Below are 25,113 nucleotides of genomic sequence, written 5' to 3' on the forward strand. Positions count from 1 at the left end.
ATTCATCCATCGCAGTAAATAAATAAAGTAAATATTGTCAGATAGGGGCCTCTATATATATATGTCCTTCTTTTAAAGACTTCCCATAAAGACCAAACTAATAGTACTGCATAAAATCCAAACATATAATGAGAGGATGTGAGCCTTCACAGTCATGTAGGCCTACTACTAAACATTGTAACTTTCGTCTAAATAATCTCATTTGATGGAAACCTTTGATGTTAATGATAATGAATACAAATATTACATAAATGCTTATTATTATGTCGTGTTCATGATCACGAAGAAGCTATTAATTTGAGGAATTGAACCTTGAACCGTGAATTTACAGACGTAATGATTTGATTGGGATAGGTCTCAGATGCCGTTGTCGATGCAATTGCATCCGTAATAAGAGTCGGGTATCATTAAGAGTTCAGATAGTAAACGTGGAAATGCGATTAAACATGATCAAATTGGTCAGCTGTGGGTGGCCAAGACTGCTGGCCTTTGTTTGCATCTTGTGCACGTGTTCCAGCGCAATACAAGGTAAGTGTAAAAAACTTAAGCCAGCAATGACTGGATTTGCCATACTTTTTATAATATTTCAACTTTGATATTTTATTAGGTGATATGATGCGTTCAGCTTATTGATTTGAAGGCATTATTAAACCGAAATATGAGGTAACCAATAGGGACCTTATACTATGCCACGCATATTGAATGTTATCATTATTTCAATCAATGCCGTTTATAAATTTAATTTGCGAATATGAAATTGACCAAATTTCACATTCCTTGACCAAGTGTGTGTAATTTGGTTTTTACAGACATGTATCACAGAGTCAGGCGCGGATCCAGGATTTCTTAGGGGAGGGGGCCCAACTTTTTTTTTTTTTGCTCCCGAAAATTTGAAAATCGCGCCGGCCGAAAAGTCGCTCAGTGGGGGGGGGGGGGGGGGGGTACAGAGCACAATTTTTTTTTTTTTTTTTTTTTTTTTTTTTTTTTTTTTTTTTTTTGCTCCCGAAAATTTGAAAAACGCGCCGGCCAAAAATTCGCTCAGTGGGGGGGGGGGGGGGGGGGGGGGGGGGGGGGGGGGGGGGGGGGGGGGGGGGGTAGTAAGCACATATTTTTTTTTTTGATCCTCAAAAAAATTTCAATTTGCACCCCCCCCTTGAGCGCCAGGGGGGGGGGCCCAACCCCCAAAAATCGTAAAAATCACGTGATTTTACATGATTTTTTTCTCAAGGGGGGGGCCCGGGCCCCCGGGGCCCCCCCCCTGGATCCGCCACTGCACAGAGTCGGACATAATTATTTACATTTTACGCCACCAAGCATAAATACCAAACCAACGATATCTGCTTATTATTGATAACTTACTAAACTAGTGTAATAAGACAATCAAGTTTGATTAAAGTTGTAAAAAGTGATTTCTATTTATTCCTTTTTTTCAACTTATCTATTGTGGTAAGGCATAGTGGCATACTATAATAAGGTGCAAATTACACAATCCATAAGAACCGTGAATATATATTTTTTTTAAAGTATTTTTTTCAAATTTTATTCATTCAATACATGTACATCATTATACAAATTATTTGAAATTACACAATTATAGAGTACACAATATACACAACCGAGTTATTTTGAATGAATAAATCTTATCGTAATAACCCCCTTCCCCAATTTAAAACACAAAACAATGACGAAGCCTATAATTTGTTTTTAACCCCCCCCCCGTCCAAAAAAAAAAATGATTACAAAACACGATTGCAACTATTTTCGATACATCAACTCAAGGGCAATATTGTGTGTCTATAGAAATCATGTTAGAATTACGTAATGCGCCATTGTAATGTTCAAACAAATTGATTTTGCAAAAATAGTATATCCTGTTACAAATCTATTGAAATAAGTCACCCGAGTTGAAATTTGAAATAATTAATCGATGGTAATAATGACTCTAAACGAAGGGGGAAATTACAGGGGAAAATTGTTATTTTTTTAGACGTGCCTTAAAGATCGGGAAAACAATTTTCCTTTTTGTTTTTGTTCCATAATTTCTAGAGTGTACAGAAGACTATAACCACGCCGGACCCACAACCAAAGACATATTAGTGACGTCATTCTTTTCCGTTGAGTACCAGGCTGAGGAACATACGTCACAATGCCGGGTTCGTTACAGCGTTCCCTTGAATGCAACCGTTTATCAGGGGATGAAAGCTGCTCACCAGCAACACGGAGACAACTTCACGTAAGTTTGTATCTTTTGATCTTTGTTTTCATTGCCAACTAGATCTACGTTCCCCTCTTTCAATAATTTTTGTTTCTTCATTCTTTCGTTTTGTCTTTCTTCATCCTTAACATATCTCCTCTTTTCTTCTTTCTTTATAACTTTGTTTCTTTTTTTCTTCTAGTTCATTATGATCAAGATCATCTTAATCAAAACCATTGAATTTGATCTTCTTTTTTCATTTTCTCCTCCCTTCTTCTTGTTCTTGTTTTTCTAAGCCTTGCTTTTTTGCCCTTCTTTTCTTACCTCAAATCAAAATGTTCACGTAATTTAAAGATTATGATCTTCCTATAATGTTTTTTTTTTTTACTACCCTTTACTTCCATATTTCTTCTACTTGTTTCTTCCTCCTGTTCTTCTTTTCCTTTACCCGTTTTACCTCTCCATCATTATTTCCTCCTAGACCCCTGCTTTCCTAATAATGACGGGGTGATGATGATAATTATGATACTACAACAACTACTACTACTACTACTACTTCTACTACTACTTCTAATAAAAATGATTATAATAATAATAATAGACCTGGTAACAATGATTTTATTCTGTATTATCATTCTTGTGTTTTCAATAAATGTACTTTCTTTTTAGACTTTTAATGATTTATTTGACATGTATATCATTTTGTAGATATGAATACGACACTTATAGTCAGTTTGGTCATCACGTGACGGCAATCAATGGGGTGAAAGGTCATGACACAACTCATTGGGCCCTACACCACGGAGATACATTGGAAGCTGCAGAATATGGTATTTATTTACATTTATTACTGAATTAATTAGACCAAAATATTATTACTGTCATTCATTATTCATGTTGCTATTTTATCATCATTATTATGATTATAATAAGTATATTCTAATTATAATTATAATCATTATCATTATCCATGCTATATATTAATATGTGTTTTCTATTTCGTGTTTTAAAAAAAACAGGTGTAGATCTTCTGCACATCGAAGCTGATGATCTGTATCTTTGGCGTTATACAGACTACGAAGATGGAGAATTCGACCCGTTTAACTCTACTGGTTGGTATCATTTTTCAACTAAATGATTGAATGCAGCCGTTCAGATATCTATATAGCCTTTAATGTAAATAACAGGTTTTTTAACACACTATCCTGATAGGTCTGATCTTGTAAAAGAAAGAGAGGCAAACATAATTTGCTAACATCAAAAGTCATTAGAGTTTCTTTAAATTCTTGATATTTATGTTAGAAGTTAAGCTAGAAGGTAGTAGAATTTTAGAATACCACTAAAATATAGGCCTGTATCCATTTTAATTTGGTGAAATACTTTTAATGGATGCACTAGCTGTCTTTCTCTACCTATCTCTTTTTATAAATGATAGAATTTTAAAATAAAGCAATTGAAAGCTGTATAGGAAATGGTTGTAAAGTACTAACCAATTAATCATACACTTTGAGCTCTCATTTTGGTAAAAAACAACTATATAAGAAATAAATTACTTTAAGAAATGAAAAAAATCCTTGTAATTTGGTTTTGTAAAATAGCGAAGCGAGTGCACCTGTCAGTACATCAAAAGTGAATAGGGGCACTATGGTGAATTTAAGTCTCACAAAGTTTGATAGTACTTTTTCTTCTTTTTCCTACTCATGAAGGAGAATGTCATTCTGCGGTGGATGATATCCTACCAGCTCTCCCTTTCACTGATGTAGTCGTGTATCTATCGGTATCGACAGAAAACACCGCTTTGTTTACCAACGGGACGTTCGTATCAAAGGTGTGCAAGCGACTGGTTCTGACAGAGGCGACGTCTACACTGTATGACGTCACGTTGGCGGCAAATGATCAATCCATTACATTGTTTTTGTGAGTGTGACTGGATGTCAAATTTGAGTATTAAGTTACAAAGTTAAAAATTACACGTGGTTCGCAGTTCGAGTCCTAGCCTGCTACCATGTCCTTTGGCAAGACATTAATCTACCCTTGCCACCCTCCACCCAGGTGTAGTACACATGTACTTTGTAGGCACCTTGTAGAGCACCGTCTGGTATGGTTTATGTCTGTTTATGTGCTTGATATAAATGTAGCTATTATTTTATAACGTTTGACCCGTTTTTCTATGTGTCAGCTTAAAGTTGCAAAAAGGTTCTTCATTCTGTTGACTGTGTGATATATTGTCAAACCCTTTTCATAATTTGGTATACTTTCAGAGCTGAATTGGATTCCGAAGATCATGCTATCACCCAACTAAATGGTTTAATGAATCAGGGAGGATACACATGGAGAATATTTGATGCGGTATCTCAACAGATATTTCCAACAGGTGACCTTGCACTATCATATTTTCTTCCTCTTTGTCTTTCTGTATGCGCTCTCCTATGAGCCTACCCCTCTTTCTCCTACTCTCTCTATACTTCTCTCTGCCCCACTCCCTTTCTCTCTCTCTCTCTCACACACACTACACACACACATACACATACCTCTCTGCCTCTTTAAAACACTCACACTTTCTCTCTTTCCCACTAACATCAAATCTCTCTGTCTCTCTCTCTTTCTCTATCCCTCCGTATACCTTACATGTATATATCGGATCCTATTATAAGTCCTTTCCATTGTTGTGTAGGGGTAACAAAGCATGTTTATACCAAAACATGAGGCAACTTTTGAAAGATCCCTCCTTTTAATAAGAGAATGTTTCCTTATCCTCACTCCTAAGCTTCAAAATAGTGGGAATAGAATACATGTAGTTAGTAGACCTATAATTCTATATGTATGCTTGATGTACATGTATAACGCTCTCCTTCCTCCAGCATCTGTAATATTGATAAATATAAATAAGTCCAATATATATATGTTTTCTGTAACTCCTAATTTTCAGTAGTGGTTTCACACTTGAACACCTTAGCTTTAACCATAGTATTTTCTTTACAGTGCTTGTATAACACTTATTCCTAATTGAATCATGATGATAAAAATGAAGATCGCCTTACATATGTGAACAATGTTGCATTCAATCCTTTCCATTTTTTCTATTTAGATCTGAGTATCACTACAATCCAAGATGGCGGCCACTATGAATATCGCTTCACAGAAGACAATCTCTATCCAACTCAACCATACAAAGATTTCACAACCGAATCTAGATCTGGAAGGTTGTCGATAGTCTACTTTCATTATATAATTGCCCTAGTATCAGTTTTTATGACATTATCATGATAAATGATGAATTCAATGCACATTATTGAAAATAAGACAATGGTTTAAAATTTACAAAATCATGTCTTGTGCAACAGAGCACAATCTGTCACTAAACTCAGTTGCCAATTTGTTTTAGATGTATAATTATTTGATGATCAAAATAGGCTAAACTATCTGTTGTATTTCCATTGTCGAAGTTGAGTTAATCAGTTAGCCAGGTAATGGATGAAAGAAAATGGACTAGCAATCATGAAAAATCTCAAACAGTTCTCTCATTTGGTATAATTTTCATATATTTTCCCATTAACTTTTGCACAAATTTAAACCTTTCTACTCGTCATAACCTCCAAACGACCTTTCAATAAATATTTTTTTATAATACACTGACATACATATAGACGCTGACATGATAAAATTTATTAAACTTTGATCAGTAAATAACTTTGATCAGAAAAATGAGAATGATAATATACATTCATGCTTAGTAATTTTTCTCATACCTGGGCAAGTCCCAGATATTTGGTCGTTTGGTGTCTCATACTTTAACCTGTTAACTACTGAATTACAGGGACACACAATTCCCATGAAAAACAGGATATTAACATTGCATTGTTTTTGTGAGGTCTGAACACAAATTGAAGTCAAATGTGTCATTTTACTTCATATTTCGTCTGCTCTAAGCTCTAGTGTTGCCAATCACTGAATTCACTGATCAAACTTACTTAACCGGTTGACTACTGCATTCTCCATTTCCCATAGGCTTAATACAAAGACCACCCAGTTCCTCCAGGCAAAGCGTTACAATAGCTCTTTACAGACACAAACTTTGAGAATATTTGAATAATCTCTTAAGCATAAATAAAATGACACCTTACCAATAAAATAAGAAGTATTTAATGTTTCATTTAAAAACAACTAGGGAAAATCTTCTATATACAGTTTATCAGATGACTCTTTATAAGTGTTGTTTATTCATTATGGTACATATCACACGACTATTCACAAGCAGCTGTATATTTAATGTGGTACAAATAGATACAAAATTTGCTACTCTGGCATAAAATATATCGTCAGTTCAGAGCCAGAGGGGCATTCACTCAGTGTTATTAAGAATGAGTTAGGTCCCTACTGGCTCCAAACAGATGATGTAAGAATTTAATTCTCCTAATAAATTCATGTATTCAAGATTAAGCATAATTGATTAATCTATTTTATTCACAAGAATAAAAGACAGTGGAATGTACCTGTAGGAACAATATTTTGCCTTTGCTTTGTTATTACAATCAATCTATGCTGCTGTACATAAAAGAATAACGTGCATCATTAAATTCTCAAGAAATTTAGCTTGATTTACCTTGATGATAAAGTATAATAAACTTCTTTGCCACTCAACGTTTTCTCATGTGAGGTTCCTGTGGGCTGTGGGTCTAGTTTCTACTGTCGCATTTGCTGTTGCATGCGTAGGACAGACATGAACACATAGCATTATGGTCATAAGTAATTATTCAAACACAAATACGATTTTGCAGTCCCACAATCACCAAGATTCTCCAACGTTTGGCTACCCTCATAATTCTTGTAAAAATTCAAAAATGAATACAGTTTGGTCCAGACAAGTTTCTAGTAATTTTTCTCAGTGAGACTGGAAACAAATTAAGGGACACATTTAATTATATAATTATATGTTGATCTTAATGAACATAACTTAAAAAAAACAAACTTATAATGCTTTTATTACCTTGATGTGTATTAAAAACAAATATGATGTTAAATAATTAATTATTTCATTTGGATACCAAATGTACCATACAGGGCTACATGAAATGTAGCCCGGCATAACAATGCTACGCTGTTTAATGAAAACTACAAATAAATAGATGGAATAAATATAGGTTAATGATGCGAAGGAATGAAAGACATGTACACATGCATTTTTGTATTTATTTACACACTTTCTAGGGATCATGGATTTCTTATTCACAAAAGCTAGTCTAAAATGGTTTTCTTGTATGAATGAAAAGCTCTAAACTTTTCATTTTGTAACAATGAATATATATTATTATATATATATATATATATATATAAAACAAGTATGTGTACTATCATTAACTGTTTTCTTGTTCCAAATATCAAAAACAAATAAGAGAAATCAGCTACACACATGCCCAACTCTTAAATAATAAAATATTATAAACCAATGATTTGAGCAAAAGCACACTACCGCAAATGCCTTTCTTTTGATATATAAATAATTATAAAACATTGTCTGTACATTGATCCAATGTTTAAACCTACCACAAGTCATTAATGCTTTATTTATTCATTCTTTGGGGACTTCAAAATTGTCTCCCAAGAGCCAGAAAGGTCTAGAAGGGTGTTCACTCTGTGTTAAAGCCTATCAGCACTAGTTTGGCCAGAAGGAATTAGACCTCCCTGTGTGGTAACTGACAGGTGGTTATTTCATCAAATCAGCTCACAATTAACATAAGAAAAAGGGGGTACCGCTTAGGCATTGTTTGCTATATGGAGGGCACAAGTAGCTACAAGTATTGCAGCCCTGCTTTAAAGTATATGAGTTAACACCATTCTGGCTTTCAACAGAAAAGAAGAAGAAGAATGTATTATTTATGGAATAAATGCACATCCTCATTACAAAGCTACTGGAATATATCTCAATATAACATTATTTGGGGGATTCTGGAGTATACATACATCGTCTATTGCACTTTGATCATCTTGTACCCTAGCGAAACAGTTCTAATAGGGAATCTCATTTTGGATGTACTGGATCATGTCATAGGTTCTGGTCCTGTGAGTTGGTAGAAAGGAAAAAACAAAAGGAAAGAAAGAAAGAAAGAAAAAGACACGTGAGATAGAAGATACAGAGTGATGGAGGTAGGGAGGGGAGACAGTGTGAGTAGTTGGGTGTGATTTGGTGGAAGTGGGGAAAGAGAGAGAGAGACAGACAGAGACGGACATAGGGACAGGAAGGGCAGACAGTGAAAGATAAAGGTGAGAAAAAGAAAAGAAAAAAAAGCAAGATTAATAGATGGATACAAAGGTAAAGAAAGAGAGATTGAGATTTTTAAAAACAGGTAGAAAAATATTAAGAGGTTGACATAAAAGCAAATATGTACAGGATATTTTAAGGTACACAGAGAAAACAGGACTTCAATTAACATTGCAACATATACTCCAATTTGAAATGGTTACATACTTGTACCGTACATGTATTTCATTCTTATCCATGCATTAATGCTTTCCGGTAATAAAAACATTTTCTTGTATTCAATCGTAAAGGCCACGCCATGTGGGGGACATTTGCTTTTATCAAGGGGTGAAAAGTGGATTAGATAGTGGGATAGATATTCAAATAGCATCTATCGTAGTTACATTACAAGGGCTAGCAAACTGACCAGCAATTGTAATGGGGGGGGGGGGGGTTACAATCCAACATGCATGTGTACATCCCCCCCCCCCCCCCAACACAAAAAAAGCATAAGTACCAAGGGCTGATCAAACACAAAAAATGAAGAATGTGTCAAGGATGTTAATGAAAGTTTTTCTTCTTAAAAATGTGACAGAAAGTAAAAGCTTCTACATGTATACTCGGGGAGAGTAATCTTAAAATGATTAAATCTGCCGAACTGGGTTCATTAATATCATAAAACATCCTAAATCGTCTGATTCATTGGATGAAAACGTGACATTTAGGAGGAGAATTAAAGAAGGATCACATACCTGACATTCTGGCAACACTTTTCTATGATGCCAACCATGTAGATTGCAGCTTCCCTTTCCGTCTGGTTCGGGCTGAAGCGAGTCCTATCACAATACAGATAATGCAGTAGAAAGATTAAAGATAAATTTGAGTTCTGGTCATGCGATTGCATTGTGAAAGAAACGGTGTGGAATCGATCAGAAAAGGTTGATCATCTAGCATATAAGTATTGGTGTGTACTGCAAGGTTCTGGAATCATCAAAATGATAAGAAATTTGGCCCAGTCTTGTGAAGTTACAAGCACTGTACACAGAAAGATGTATATGGGACTACAAAAATATGTGGCATACAAATCCTTCCTGATTTTTATGATGTTACATGCTATATTTAAATATTAAGGCATTTGAAGAGCCATGCTCTGCAGGGAACATTTTGTATCTGATGTTCTTCCACACTTGCATAATAACAATGATAATGCTCACAAATAATTTTTCACCTCTTCCAAAAACTCAACCTTCTCTCTGAGTTTTTCTGTCTCTTATACATGTGTTTTGGTGGCACTTCTGCTACCACTAATCTATTCTAAGGTATTTGTTACATTAAAATACATAATTTGGGCAAATTACAATGCCCAGTTTCCACACTGATTATTGTTGGAGGACATTCACAAATTTACAGATTTGCCGTCATATCTCTTTTGTCAAAACTCTCTAGCACTAGAACTGCAAGGTCTATGAATTGCACATCCCAGCTGCATGTGACTCTTGAATGACACTTATTTGACCTCTAATTTGCCACATTATCTGATTGAATACCAATCAGAAAACATACTCCATATAAATGCAATCAATAGGAAATCTTAAACTGCAGGGTTCCCAGCATTTTATGATAACAGAATTCTCTGACTTTCTCTATTTCCCTAACACTAGAGTTCCAAACTCCCAGGATTAATAAAGGAGGCATTTACACACTAAAAACTCATTGCAGGGAATCGCCCAGTGGCTCTGCTATAAGTTTGGGCACAATCCAGAAAATAAAAGACTACTTTTTTTAGGGGGAGGGGGGGGGGCTGATTTTTCCACAATTTGAGTGGGTTCTCAAATTCCCTGACTTCATGGACTGGAAAAAGGGGTACTTCTTCACAAGGTTTTCCTTGAGTTTCAGGATTGCTAAGAACCCTGTAATATTCTTCAAGCCTTATTATTAGAATTCCCCTTCAGGATTACATGCTGAATAGAGGATCTCATCTTTTCATCGGCTTTCTGCAAAATGGACACTGCCAGCATGCATTGTTGATGACTTTAATGTCCTTTTAGCTACAAGGTTCTATTTCTTTTTTAGTGGAAAAATACAAGCATAAACTACATGAAAAGAAACAATCAACTTTCTGCACTATATCAGCTATACATGTACCTTAGTAGTTGAGTGTTTTTCCTTTGAAGCAAGGTAGTCCTGTATCAAGCATCAGGGCTACAAGGGACACAATGGCTTCTTGGTATGGTCTATGAACAAACAAAGAAACAAAGAAACAACCATGATAAGAAGAAAACAAATTAATTCCCTCATTGGAAGGGTAGATTCTTAAAAAAAAAAAAAAAAACATTTCAATGAATCGTTCCTGCGTACAAATTGTTGGAAGTGTAATAAAACCTTGCAACAGAATTTGTAACTTATTAACAGCATTGATGACGTTCTGTATACAGGTCGCCTTTGGCATTACTTTTACAGATATAAACGTTACAAGCTTGTAAGGGCATCATATTTGTCCTAAGCTACACAATTATGAAAAATAAGTTGCCATAAATAGAGATAAAGTGTTTTATCAGCCCACCATTGTGACTACAAATGAATAACTTAAAAGTCAGTTTAATTCTTTACCAACTTTATACAACCAATGGAACAAACTGTGGACTTCAAAATTTCGTACTTATTTTCCGTTCATTATACTTGATTTGAAATCTTCAATTTTTTAAACATTTTTTTCTTGTGTGAAATCTACTCTTATATGCCTATATGAAAAATTTGGAATAAATAAACTTCAAACTTCAAAGAAATAAGTAACAGACATTTGTAAGTTCTAACATACCTGACTGCTAGGTAGGCCTGTACACACAGTTCTTCAAACTTCTTGAATGGAGCCGCGTTTATATTGCCTCCCATGATCATGAGCATTTCATCAGTGAGCTTGATGTCTGGTTCCCAGCCCAGGTTGCCTCCAGGAGAACTCTCAAACATGAAACCAAAATCTGTCGTGACAAATATGACATATGATAATTTCATGATTGTTAAAAATTGTGAGGGACAAGTATCAGCAGGTTTATTGCTTTGAAAGGAATACCACAAAGATGCCCTTTTGCAGAGGCAAGAGCAAACAAGATGCACAAGACAGACTCTTTCCCTGACAGATAATTCAGTTTACATAAATTTATCACTAACAATCTTTCAGGCGATACATTTTCACTTATTTCACCATTTTGTTTCCCATCTGGATAAAAACATCATCCTGTTATAGATGAAAGAAGAGGAGCAGACGGAGAAGAAGCAGAAAAAAAGGAGAGGAGCAGGAGGAGAAAGAAGATGAAGAAGAAAAAGACTGGAGGAGGAGGAGGAAGATGGGAAGGAGGAGGAGAGGAAAAGGAAGAGTGGAGGAGGAGCGAGAGGTGGAGGAGAAGAAAAAAGATAGAGAAGAAGATAAAGAGGATGATGAAGAAGGAGAAGAAGGGAGAAGGAGGAAAAAGATAAAGAAGAAGATAAAGAGGATGATGAAGAAGAAGAAGGAGAAGGAAGGAGGAGGAGGGGTAGATGGGAGGAGAGGGAGGGAGCACAGAGGGGTAACAGACTTACCAATGTGTATGATGTTGCCTCTGGTATCCAGCATGATATTTCCATTATGTCTGTCTTTGATTTGGAGGAGGTGCCCTACCACACTGTAGGCTGCCATGCTTTGGATGAAATGACGTCTAGCCTGTAGAATCACAAAATAAATGATTGTCTCAGACGAAAATCAGAGACTGCTGGAGTCCGTCTTGATGCCCAGTCAAAATGATACTGACAGAACATTACTTTCTTCTTACTGAACGTGGTAAAATGCTGTAAAATGATTTTGTAGATGTTTGTACACATATTAATTTAGTACTTTACATTGTGTAAAGCGTATTTACTCTATTAGGTGTGTGTATGCACAGAAAAAGAATACATGTACCGGTATGTGGATTTATGAAACAAAGGTAAAATACGAGAAAAGAAATTTGCTGTGATTAGATAAATATTTGGACTTTTTCAAGGAAATAAATTCAATACTCCTGGTTGCTGTTGTTGTCTTGCTTTACATACAGTAACATTGGCCTGATTTGACATCTTTGACAAACAACTGTATATTGTACCATCTGTTTTAAAACAATTAGCTAAGACATCTTCTATCACACATGATTTTTGTTGGTTCATTTTGATGTTTTCTTTATAACTTTTTTTGTTTTACCTTCTGGTATGCGGGTGTAGTCTCATCTCCATACTTGGTTAGGAAGTATTCATACATGCCGATGTCTGTCTGTCGGCCAAGCTGGTCACGAGACTTGCAGTCTGGGACACACTGGATCACTCCACACTGTCGATGAAATGCATGTAAGAGTTTATGTTATAAATCAACTATATTAGATTTTGATTTTGATTTGACTAGATCTGACATGACCTGATCTGGGCCCGTTACATAAAACTTATCATTGATGGTAAATTTGCCATCAATGGTAAGTTTTGTGCAACAGGGCCCAGATCTAATCTGATTTCTGTATCCTCTTTGATGAACATATAAATAAATACAATTTTTTTGAAAACATATTTACAAACCATATATAAAATAACGTATGTTAATAAACTGCATTGATTGAATGATTTACATAAATTAGATGAATATGACGGCTAAAACCAAAAACTGGTGGGTCGACGTGCAAGCAGGCCTTACCTATATATTTTAAACATAAACTTTTAGTAATTTTTAATTGTTTGCATGGCAAGAAAATTCTTGAAAATGGCAAAAGTACAGTGTTGTGATAGAGTTTTGTGAGTCTGGACCATGTGCCACATCTTCTGGATAAGTGGTAACAATTTTGAAAAGTCACGCACATAACTATAATCAAAGGGCAAGGAAATGAGGCAGCTTATAAATACAATGATCAATAAAGTAAAGTCCGGATAGGTCTTCTGCATAATTATACAAATAGGACCAAGATTCAATCGAGTATTGAACATCATGATCATCGGTCATGAAAAGTATCGTAGTCGAGTGGTTTAAGCACTTGACTTGAAATTCAAAGGTCGTGGTTCAATCCCCGACATGGCACTAATGTCCTTTGGCAAGGCGTTAATCTTCATTTGCCACACTCGACCCAGGTGAGGTAAATGAGTGCCTTGCAGGAATTAATTCCTTGAAATGCTGGAGCACTGTAATGGCAGCTAGCTAGCTGAAGCCGGGGTAATAATTAGTGTGCCTCAGAATAGAATTTTTAGATAGACGGCACTATGGAAATGCCTATTATTATTATTATTATTATTATATCATTTTTGCACAGCGCCCTCACATGATAGACTTACCCCTGGTGACGTTGCTACCACTTTGTACGGGACCAGGTAGAGGTTGAGTCCCACCTGATGGAAGATGTTCTTGAATAGACCAATCACCTGCAGCGCAAGCATGTCCTGCAACAACAACAAAATTAAATGAGTAAAGACGAAAGAGGTTCAGTATTGTGACAGATGAAGAATAGTTTTGTATCATTTTTGCTATGTAGAGGTACAAGAGGTGTTGTTGTTTTCTATTGGGTATGTCACCCGACTGCAGACCACCTTATATTCAAAATATGACAAACAACTTTCCTTTTATCTGATAATGTGGTCTCTTATATTTCTTCCTCACTTGTCTCACTCTCATACTCTCTTACACAAGTATTTGCTCTGTCTTTTTTTCTCCTCCCCATCCATCTTTCCCCCTTGTTTTTCTCTCATTCTCAAACTCTTCAACAAGTACTCTCTCTTCCTACTTCTATTTGTCAATCTTTCTTTCCCCCTTCTTTAATCTCATTCTCATACTCTTACCCAAGTACATGTACGCACCCCCTCTCTCTCTCTCTCTCTTCCTTCTCTACCAATTTTCCCTCCCTCCCTCTTTCCCTCCCTCTCTCACTCTCTGTGTGTAAAATATACTTTTGTCTCTAATCTAGGACTGACCTGTCTCACGTCATCTCCAACCTTAAAGATGCAAGCCTCCCATATTTGTGCTTTGAGGGAACGAGAAACAGCGTCTGAATCGAGGCCCTTCATACCAAGGCTCTCCAGCCCATGAACTCCGCACTTCTGCACCTTGAACCTGGCAAGGAACGGGGCCTTGGCAGCACTGAGGAGAAAATTAAAAAACATAGAACGAAACGTCAACTACATGTAGTGTACTTAGAATGTGCTTTGATGTTAACACTTGCAAATTTCTTTGTAAAAACTTTTATTGGAATTTTTTTTTACATCGAATCCCTTACATGTATATGGAGCAAAAATATATTTATTGATAGGAACCCCTGTGACATGCAGTTCATTCATTTATGGAGTGCCAAAAGTCAATAATGACTAAATGAATTCCGAGAAGAATTTCTACAGAATATTGAAATTGGCATTCTATACAAGTGAGGAATAACTTTAGCCTATCTAATATAAATCAGTTTCAAGAATACAGGTCAATCTGTTTTCTTTTCTAAATATATCTACCGTAAATCTCTGTGTACAAGACGCACCTGTGTATAAGGCGCACCCCTATTTTGGGGGCAAAAAAAAAAAAAAGAAGAAAAACCCGCCGAAAACCCACACGGGGAAGGACCTTTATTTAACATCGATGTGCAGTTGAAGGCGCCGATTTGTGCTTGTGAACTTGTCACAAATAATAGTAACAATGTTGTTTTTAGAAGAATGTGTAAGATCATTAATGTAAAGTAAAAACAATAGAGTACCTAGGATAGAACCTTGTGGTACACCATGAGTAATAGAAAAAAAAATTTGAGTAATTATTATTATAAACTACATATTGAGATATATTAGAAAGATTACTTTCAAACCAAGATGACAGACAAATTTGAGTGGTTTTGTAGTTTCTGAGTGGTGAGTCAACACACCGATTACTGAGCTGGGAGACATTGCCAGGCATAGCGCCATACATCAAAACTAAAAACGTACCTGTGTATAAGACGCACCCCTAACTTTCGGCGGCAAAAAAGTGGGCCTTATACACAGAGATTTACGGTACCCATACGAATACAACATATTCTACACATACCGGTATGTACATATAAATCAAGTTCAATTGATGACATAATGAAGTAGCAAGTACTCTCCAAATAAAGATACATGACATTTTTGTTGTTCTTACCTCTGCATGGGAGTTCCAGACTTGTAGTCGATTTCCATGACGACGGCTTCAGGGTTGCAAGGGAGATAGCATCCAGGTTGGAGTTGAATGGTTGCTAGGGCTTTCAGACAGGCTGCTTTCCTTTCATCACCCTTGGGATATGGTCTGCAAAAAATAAAAAATAAATAAAGAAAGAAGTTCCTTTGCAGACTTTATCACCTTATCCCAGCACCTCGGCTAAAACACTAAAATATTTTAAAAATCTATGAAATATATTTAGATATTTGAATAACAAAATATGAGTTGTATGCAGCCCTGCACACATATTTGGTTTCCACTGACCTTTAAGCATAGCAGAGTATATATCATAATATGAATATTGTGTACTAGCTCTGCTATATCAATGCATTATATTATTACTCATGAAGATGCCTCACCTGATCTCGCCGGAGATGGCTGTTATTTTGCCAAAAAAGTCAAACTCCCTCTCATAGAAGTCTTTCGCTGGTCCCGACAAGCTGGCTATGATGCCTTCGATCAGGGCCTCCAGGGCATCAGCAAACTCACCTGCATGTAATATCAAGAAATACCATTATTTTTAAAAGAATGATCAAATCATAATGCCTTCTCTAAGTTGGCAACACTGATTTTCTTTTTTAGTCCTTCACCTGAATAACTATACCTTTCATCTATTTTATTTTTGTTTTTAAATTGTATTTTTCATCCATTCATCATTTTCTTTTAAAGAAATTTCACAGAAAATACAAAGAGTTAGCATTCAATAAGAATTTTTCCAATAAGGTATCTATCTTTTATCTGGATGATACTTTATTAAAAAAAATATTCTACATCATGTACCTTATTTAGAGCTGTATCTAAAAAGAACACAAATCGCTCATGAAGTGTGATTTTTATTGATGCAACAAAATGAGCACGTAGAATATGTGTATGCGCAAACCTACGTACCAACCAACCAACCAACACAAGCTATTAAAGCTACCAAACACAACAGTGCCTCAATTTATTTACCGTCTCTTTCCTTGGCTTCCTCGTCTTTGAAGATGTTGGTCTTCATGTTCCAGATGAGCTGATGGGCCAGGAGTTGGGACTTTTTCGCCAGGACCAGGATCAGCTCCGTCACAAAGCCAAACTGCATTATCAAATAAAAATAAAAAATTGATTAAGGCTCATTAACATATGACTCAGCAAATTTTTGTGGAATTTTGTCAAGTGGGGATTAAAAAGATATTAAACTGCATGGCACAAATTGTGTACGTGTACAAACTTACCTGTGAATTATACGATAACTGAACACCTTTATCAAATGTGCTAATGATATAAAACAAAAAAATAAACAAATACGTGTATTTTTACTGGCAATAGTCAACAATAGGATTAGTTAATGAATAGCAAATGCAACATCCAATGATCGATATCTATTTTTGACCTTCTGTAGAACCTTTGATTACAAAAATCTCTAAGTAGGTGAATAGTATTTGTTCATTTTTCTTGAATAATAATGCAACAATATTTCTCTCTCTATCCCTCTACTTTCATCTTCACTTTCTTTCCTTTTTTGTTGTGTGTTTGTTACATGATATATAATATCATAGTTTTGTTACATGATATACAATAGTATATTGATGGTTCGTTAGTTTGTGTCTCCTTAGACTAAGATACCTATGTAAAGTTCCTTAATTAAATTAAATTAAGTTCTTCCATCGCCTGATTGCTGCGATGGCCGTCTCATCAACAAGGGCCAGGTATTCATCTGTGCAACCCGTTCCACCGCACTGCCAGATGTAGTGGAGTGGAACAGGTTGCATTGATGGTATTTATTATGTACATGTAGCTGTTATATTGTTGTATTGATGGTATTATGTAGAAATTTTCTTATGCCAGTGTTGGCCCATTTTCTGTGGTTTTTTAAACTACGGATCAATAAATACAAATCAGATTCAGAATCAGAATCTCAGGTTAAGAGTAAAGACTTGTGGATCACTCACCGTATCGTATCTGACAGCCTGTACTAGCTGAGGGACATAGAAGAGCAGTGCCTCTGGTGGGTAGTCCTGCAGGACTCTGGTGGCATACTGGGCAGTCAGGGGGTGCGGGGGGTACTGCTGGGAGAAGTATGACAGGGCGGTGACAGGTGGAACGGGCGCCCAGCATAGGATGTGACTCAACTGATGAAGAGGACGAGATAAATAAATGGGGACGAGATAAATAAATGGTGAAACAAAGATGGAGGATATACAAAAGGAGCTTTAGGATCCATATACACCTATCCGTTACATAGGACAAATGTTCATGTTCATTTTTGGTAAACCCTTGAATGCCTTTTGTCAGATATTTTAGGAGGGTCATCATCAAAAGTGATCTGTCAAATGAAAGGTTTAGTGACCAGATCAAATTCTACAAATTCTACAGATGATACAATCTTGAGCCAACAGCTTCATTTTCTGTATCCTACTCCTCCAATTTCTTCAATGATGTATTCTAGAAAATTTTCTGATATCTTGCTTTCAAAGTCTTTCCATTTTAATAGATGACCATCCATGACTCTGATCATTAGACTGTCATTTTGCTTTAGCATGTCTATACAATTTCTTCTGTTATTTTGTTATCGTTTTGTGATCGTATTCAGCAGCACATTCTCCTCATGAACGCACTGCAGTACCTTCTCATTTGTGATTCCATCCCTCCATGGCACAATTTGGGGAGGGGGGGGGGGAGGGGGAGGGGGGCAGTGATTACTTGATAATTTGTATTAAAGATATTCATAATTAATTATCAAATATCAAATCGAAGGTCAAATAAATGTGTTTTGTCCTATCCACTACAGGAATGATAATTATACTTGAAGCAGAATTGAGAAGCACAAACTGACCTCTGCGACATCTGCATCCACACTGTGTTCTGTGACCAGGAAGTGAATGGCACTTGGGAGGTCAGAGACAGCCATGGGGTTGAGTCGCACCATACGCGTCACCTCCTTGACAAGGCTCTCAGAAGACTTGAACCTGATGTCAAATAAATAAAGACATCTGATTAGGCCTGTTAGAGTCAACCGAGGCACATCTTTCCAATTGCTTTTTACAAGGGAATGCATCTGACAGTAAACAATCATCTTTGCTCTTTGCCTGATCTAGCTGGCGAGGGCCGGCTATCATTAGCATCAGGGCATCATTTCAAAGTAAAGTACAAGTTTACCTACATTCTACTAAAACACACATTTGATTACAATACACATGTTTCAATGGGATGTCGGAGAAATCGTACTTATTATGGTAATGTGAGGTGCATGCCTGCCCTAACTGGCTAGATTCTGGATAGGTTAGAGATTCATTCATCCATTTATCTATCCATCTGTTCAATTTATCCATTAATCCATTTAATCATTTACCCCTCCATTCCTCTAATCATTCATCTTCCAATCTTTTAATCCTTCTACCTATCAATCTACCCATCTGTCCATCCATCCATCCATTTATCTTTCCATTCAGCATTTATCCATCCACCCATCCCTTCATTCTTCCATACAGCATTCATCCATCCATCCATCTGTCACCCACCCATCATCCATCCCTCAATCACTGACATCACTCACCTGACGGGAAGCTGACAAGCCAGATGAGGGGACACCTCCCAGGCGAGGTGAGCAAAGTCCCTCCAGGTGCGTTCATTGGTAGGGGTCTGGACCCTCCAGTTAGCAACCAGCTCCTCTCCTGGTAGCTTGATTTCTGAGTTGTCTAAGGGATTACACCAGCAACACAGTCTCTCTATCTCATTCACCTGATAGAAGAATAAAGAATAGAGACATTTCAAAATATTTGTTTCATCTTCTCTTCAGTTAGCAACTAGTGACTTTCCATGGTATATCTCGGGAAGAATAGTGAAGGTGGTTTCCTGTTGCCTTCCTCACCGCAGTGTGGTGACCATGAATATATCCACATGAACCCCAGTTCTGAGAGATGCTGTTGTCCCTGATAGGATCATCTGCCTGAACTCTCACTGCATAGTTGCTGCCCAATGCAGTCCCTTTTAGTTGCCTTTTACGCCACCCTGGTAATACGTGGAGGGAATTCTTTATGGCACCCGCTCCCAGGCCTTAGCAACTAGCTCCTCTCCTTAAACCTTGGCCTCCCTCAAGATTTTCTAAGAGAGTCCACAAGGAGCAACACCCCTCCATCTCATTCACCCAGTAGGTAGAAATCACCAGCATTATAGAGATATATTTACATTCATTTATCCAAAAGACATCATTTAACTTACTTTGAAATCCAAACCCATATGGATTCATCTTTATTATAAACAGGGGGATAAAAAGAGAAGACAATCGCAGAGAAAATGTTTCTTCTCAAAGGAGATCATCTATGTGACACATATGTCTAAAAACACACAAAATAGTTTTTGACACCTTCAATAATCACTTTGCTTAAAATTTCCAAATCTTTGTAAAGATGAAGCTTCAAACAATTCTAAGCTAATTTTCACATAAACAAAGTACCTTTAACATCTCATTTACATACTGTACATGTAGGTAGATAAAGAGCCTTAATTAAACCATTGGTATAATTTACATCATCCCACCAGAAATATTCTTTCACTATCAAAGAATCTTATATCTAACACTACATGTATATAAATTGTATGATTGAAAGCACAATTATTTTTGCCCTAACAAATATGAATTCCTGTTCCTTTTCATTGTCAATTTCCGCACAAAGTGTCATCCATCTCTGTTTGGTTTTGCAAATTTACTAAAGTATATCATCATGAGTGAACATACCAGCAGAGAGAGGATTAGATTCCTCCTCTTCATGTACTCCTTGGCATACTTTGCTCCGACCTCTCCACTCTTCCTGGTGACCGATGACCTCTTGGACACGATGGACATGTTACTGGACAGCGGCATGGTGTTCATCCAACCCTGAGGGCGCCCTGCTGTTGGCCTGGCGTTGAGGTACTCGTTACTGGCTCGCAGGTCGGCTGGGATGATGCCTAGCGTGTGTACATCCTCGGACTCTGCAGGTTTGGAAGAACAGTTAAATGTTCCAAGTATTTCAAGCTTACTGTTGATAGTGTATACTATGTACAGCTTACATCATGTTTACATTGAAATAAGGAATACTATGAAATACAAAGATTAAACAAGGCATGAAATATAGAAAGTAAACCTGGAAACATTTTTGCATAGCTAAATTCTAGTCTTGAGATTCATGAATCAGGAAATTTTGTGAATCTGAACCACTCATTAATTTTTCTTGCACACACAAGTTTCTTGTGTGGCAATCCTATATGTTTATAAACATTTTAGAGAAACAAAGAAATTCTTTTTCATCACTAAATGATGTAGTACTGATTAAATGATGGACAGTGAATTCTAAGCTTTGTACTTGGAAAATCTGACCTGAATCAAACACTTGAGACATCTCACAGATCATGAGTTATGTTGTTAACACTGAAAAGTATTACCTCCATCAAATAATGTAATCATTCATGCAAATGAAGATATTGGACTACTGTGTACAACTGTGTAGGCTCTCATGTCCTTCTTTTCAGCTATTATAGTATGGTCTCACAACTAAAACAACAGCAACAACAACAGCAGCAACAGTATTCACTAACCTTGAACCACAGCTGTGGTGCCTCTGAGGTATTTCTTCTCTGCCAGCATGGCATGGAAGAACTTAATGAGAATACTGATGTCTTCCCTCAGCTCACTCACAGACTGGGTTGGGCACACTGGAGCAACACTGCAAGATACGTGAGGGAAAGCAAGTGGGACAAAATTGAGATTGATTATTAGATAGCTAATTAGCTTTTGGATTGGTTGTTGACCGCAGCACACAATTATTCTTGCATATATGTATCTAGCTTTTGGCCAAGTTTTGATTTTACAATAGAAGTGTGTGGTTTAGTATTAAAGCCTGCATTTTTAAAATATATTTTAGACTCTGTGCTTAGACAATAGTTGTAATCAACATTTACAATGTATGGCTGTAAGTATATAAAGTCATTGGAAACATAATCTTTCAAGACACAGTATAAATGCTTGATGCTAATAAGGGCATTTATTACTTTTATTACCTTACATTTTACAATTGCAGTAAATTAACTTCACACCTCTAATGAAAAAAAGAAAAAAATGTAAGAGATAATACACATTTGTTGGTTAAGTTTGAATAAATATATGCATGTACATCCTTTAGACTAAATAAAAAAGGGAAATTGTTTACTGAATCACATATAGAAATGACCAAAGCAAAGTCACCTGAAGAAGTCGAACGCAGCCGAGTAGATCCTTTCTCTCAAGACGTTCTTGCCCGTACTGCTGGGCAGGATATCCCCCTGCAGGAGGGACAGTCCCATACAGAGCAGGCGGAAACGGGGGCCCATGGCAGCGATGTGCCTGGAGAGGGCGCCCTTTGTCTGACCGACCTGCATGGGTAGGGAGCGATGCAGGATGGAGATGAAGATCTCCACCACGTTGATGCTGCTGTACTTGATGCTCTCCAGGCGCTGGTGTAAGAACTGCAAAGAGAGTGTATGAGTGATGTTGAATAATGATGAAGATGATATTAAAGAAAAAAAAGGAGGATGAGGAGTAGAAGGAAAAGAAGAAATAAAGAAGAAAAAAAAGGTAGAAGAAGTAAAAAAAAACTAGATGGAATTCGACTGCGCGCAGTCGAAAATGATGCCTCCGTCATAGAGCAATTTTACAAACCAAAACAGAAGAAATTTTTCAAATTCAAGTTCAATTGTAATCCATTAACAGGTTCTCAGAATATCGTGATTATAGGCCTACAAGCAATTTCTCATATACATATATGACCCTTTGATCTTTGACCTCATGACCCTAAAATCTACTCAGTTCATTGGCTCTGCAAGATGTCCTGTGTTAAATAGTAATCCATCTGTCAGTTCTAATGAGAATGAGTTCACAAGCTATTTTAGCATACATAATGACCCATGACCTTTGACCTTATGAACCAAGAATCTACTCAGTTCATTGGCTCTGCAAGATACATAAATTATCCAAGTTTGGCAGGAATCCATCAATCTGTTCCAATGAGAATACGATCACAAGCTATTTTTGCATACATAATGAGCCGCATGACCTTTGACCTTGACCTCATGATCCCAAAATCAAATCAGTTCATCAGCTCTGCAAGTAACATACATGACCTAAGTTTGGAAGGAATCCATCAATCTGTTCTTGAGATAACGCGATCATGAGCTGTTTTTGCATACATAATGTGCGCTGTGACCTTTGACCTCGTGACCCCAAAATCTAATCAGTTCATCGGCTCTGCAAGTAACATACATGACCTAAGTTTGGCAGGAATCCATCAATCGGTTCTTGAGATAACGCGATCACAAGCTGTTTTTGCATACATAATGAGCCCTGTGACCTTTGACCTTTGACCTCGTGACCCCAAAATCTAATCAGTTCATCGGCTCTGCAAGATACATACATGACCAAAGTTTGGCAGGAATCCATAAATCGGTTCTTGAGATAACGCGATCACGAGCTGTTTTTGCATACATAATGAGCCCTGTGACCTTTGACCTTTGACCTCGTGACCCCAAAATCTAATCAGTTCATCGGCTCTGCAAGATACATACATGACCTAAGTTTGGTAGGAATCCATCAATCGGTTCTTCAGATAACGCGATCACGAGAACGGGACGTACGTACGTACGTACAGACGTACGTACGTACAGACGTACGTACAGACGGACGGACGGACAACCCGAAAACATAATGCCTCCGGCTACTTCGTAACGGAGGCATAAAAAGAAGATGGAGGAGGAGTAGAAGGAGAAGAAGAAGAAGAAGAAGAAGAAGAAGAAGAAGAAGAAGAAGATCAAGAAGCACAAGAAGAAGAGTTTACTTCTTTCTAGAGTGGCTGCATTGTACACAAATCACAAAATCTTTGCATGGCATGTCAAAAGTACCTGGTACCAACTAAAAATGTCAAAACAGTCAACTATTCAACATAGTGCTCATGTGTGGAATTCTGTATACAACAACGGAGACAAGGTATACAGTATTTATAGACATGTGCCCTTTCTATACAGGTGTTTGCTGAAGCAGGTTTCATTGTATTGGCCTACCTGGGTCCAGATGTGATGTGGTGTAGCGTTTGGGTGTTTGGGGTCAGGGACATCATCGCCACTGATGGCGGCCAGAGGACTGGGATCTTCAACATCAATAGAGAACAGACCAAGTCTGTTGTCCATGCTCATCTGCCATGCTCCGGCCATCTCACGCATTAACTATCAACAAGAAAAAATACAGTTGTATTTCCAATTTACTACATGTACCGGTACATTGAAAGCAAAACTTTTATCTCTCATACATGTATATCTTGATTTCTTTGGCACAGAATTTAATTTTAAATGTCTCAATTTATTGGGGCATTATAAAAACAGGAGCTCCCAAATTCCTTCTCTTTGGAAAGGTTATTCCACCAATCGATTGGCCCAGGAATCTCATCCCTTGCAATATTGAAGAAATTATAAAAATTGTGTGTCTAAAAATCTATGCAATTCAAATAGCCATTTTACTTAATGATTGTGAGAATAGTTTGTTTAAAAAAAAACAAAAAAACAACAACATTGTCCTGGGATAAATCTATTTTTAGCAGGTGAACTTAGGGCTTTCTCAGAATATCTCTTCTATCCTGTAGTAATAATAATAATAATAATAATATATCTTGTTTACCCAGGGTAGCCTCATCAGTATTCATACTGTTCTCCCCGAGGGCCCTGCAATCATATTATTACCCCGGTCATCGGATTTCAGGCTTACCCGTAACGCAATGTATGCACATTCTCCACTCCCTGGGGAGCATTCCAGGCGTAATTTTTACAAGCGCACACTTGCTAATCTAAGCACATTAGCTTTTGCATCCTACCGGGTACCCATTTAACACCTGGGTGGAGAGTAGCAAATGTAGATCAATGTCTTGCCAAATAAATTAGTGCCGCGGTGGGACTTGAACCGTGGACTTTGTGATTCACAGTCCGGTGACATATCCAATCATCCAAGACACCTCTACAGGAGCAATGATTGTAGTAATGATTTGTTTCTCTTTACCTGCAGTTCCATGTCCGATCTGGCAGCCAGCAGCCATTCCCAGCATGCAACAGCCTTCTCCATAGCGTGTGTTGTGAAGAGCCTGACAGGCGCCCTGCACAGGCTATACAACAGGTATCTATCCACACCTTTAGGGTATCAAGTAAATCAATGAATGGATGAATGAATGAAAGGTCTATATTACCAAACTTTGTCACAATAGAGTAAACATTGGAAATACGATTCTTTGATAAAAGGGTGCCGCTAGATGGGGTGTGCACATTTCTTAAACAAATTACATATAATATACTTACATTTAAATGGTGTACATGTGACAAATATGAATGACACACTCACATGTACATTATACGAATGGATTACATGCCTTGTATCAGTTCGTAACAAAATATGAATTGTTTGTTTAAAAAGCAGGTCTAAAAATATGAATATAAAGTCTCTATCTCTATTTTCTCTGTCTC

At 37.0% G+C, this 25,113-nt stretch overlaps 2 protein-coding genes across 3 annotated transcripts in view; one reads left to right on the forward strand and one right to left on the reverse strand.

Moving 5' to 3' along the window:
- The first annotated feature begins 392 nt into the window (after positions 1-392).
- LOC105437998 lies at positions 393-6,835 on the forward strand. The gene is made up of 7 exons (XM_030991597.1): positions 393-528; positions 2,047-2,233; positions 2,903-3,024; positions 3,214-3,306; positions 3,901-4,111; positions 4,456-4,568; positions 5,283-6,835. Exons 1-7 carry the CDS (start codon positions 435-437, stop codon positions 5,459-5,461), a joined length of 999 nt encoding a protein of 332 aa, XP_030847457.1. The 5' UTR covers positions 393-434; the 3' UTR covers positions 5,462-6,835.
- A 1,138-nt stretch (positions 6,836-7,973) lies between these two features.
- LOC590935 (phosphatidylinositol 4-kinase alpha) overlaps positions 7,974-25,113 on the reverse strand; it is a 43,927-nt gene continuing 26,787 nt past the window's right edge. For both annotated transcript variants that reach the window (XM_030991599.1, XM_030991598.1), the window contains 19 exons: positions 24,656-24,783; positions 23,671-23,832; positions 21,824-22,083; positions 21,178-21,305; positions 20,339-20,574; positions 19,157-19,341; positions 18,437-18,569; positions 17,553-17,732; positions 16,576-16,696; positions 15,984-16,113; positions 15,568-15,711; positions 14,385-14,550; positions 13,752-13,856; positions 12,643-12,768; positions 12,009-12,129; positions 11,251-11,410; positions 10,578-10,666; positions 9,185-9,268; positions 7,974-8,252 (listed from right to left, as the gene is read on the reverse strand). In XM_030991599.1, the coding sequence (XP_030847459.1) occupies positions 10,579-10,666; positions 11,251-11,410; positions 12,009-12,129; positions 12,643-12,768; positions 13,752-13,856; positions 14,385-14,550; positions 15,568-15,711; positions 15,984-16,113; positions 16,576-16,696; positions 17,553-17,732; positions 18,437-18,569; positions 19,157-19,341; positions 20,339-20,574; positions 21,178-21,305; positions 21,824-22,083; positions 23,671-23,832; positions 24,656-24,783 (2,573 nt within the window). In that variant the 3' untranslated portion in view covers positions 7,974-8,252; positions 9,185-9,268; position 10,578. The remainder of the gene's footprint in view (positions 8,253-9,184; positions 9,269-10,577; positions 10,667-11,250; positions 11,411-12,008; positions 12,130-12,642; positions 12,769-13,751; positions 13,857-14,384; positions 14,551-15,567; positions 15,712-15,983; positions 16,114-16,575; positions 16,697-17,552; positions 17,733-18,436; positions 18,570-19,156; positions 19,342-20,338; positions 20,575-21,177; positions 21,306-21,823; positions 22,084-23,670; positions 23,833-24,655; positions 24,784-25,113) is intronic.

The sequence above is a fragment of the Strongylocentrotus purpuratus genome, unplaced genomic scaffold, assembly GCF_000002235.5.
Source record: "Strongylocentrotus purpuratus isolate Spur 01 unplaced genomic scaffold, Spur_5.0 spur5_scaffold_2, whole genome shotgun sequence".
NCBI lineage: Eukaryota > Metazoa > Echinodermata > Echinoidea > Camarodonta > Strongylocentrotidae > Strongylocentrotus > Strongylocentrotus purpuratus.

Coding starts and splice junctions, on each gene's coding strand:
- LOC105437998 (XM_030991597.1), top strand. CDS start 435: ATGCGATTAAACATGATCAAATTGGTCAGCTGTGGGTGGCCAAGACTG. Junction 2,234..2,902: donor CAACACGGAGACAACTTCAC/GTAAGTTTGTAT, acceptor ATCATTTTGTAG/ATATGAATACGACACTTATA. Junction 4,112..4,455: donor CAATCCATTACATTGTTTTT/GTGAGTGTGACT, acceptor GTATACTTTCAG/AGCTGAATTGGATTCCGAAG.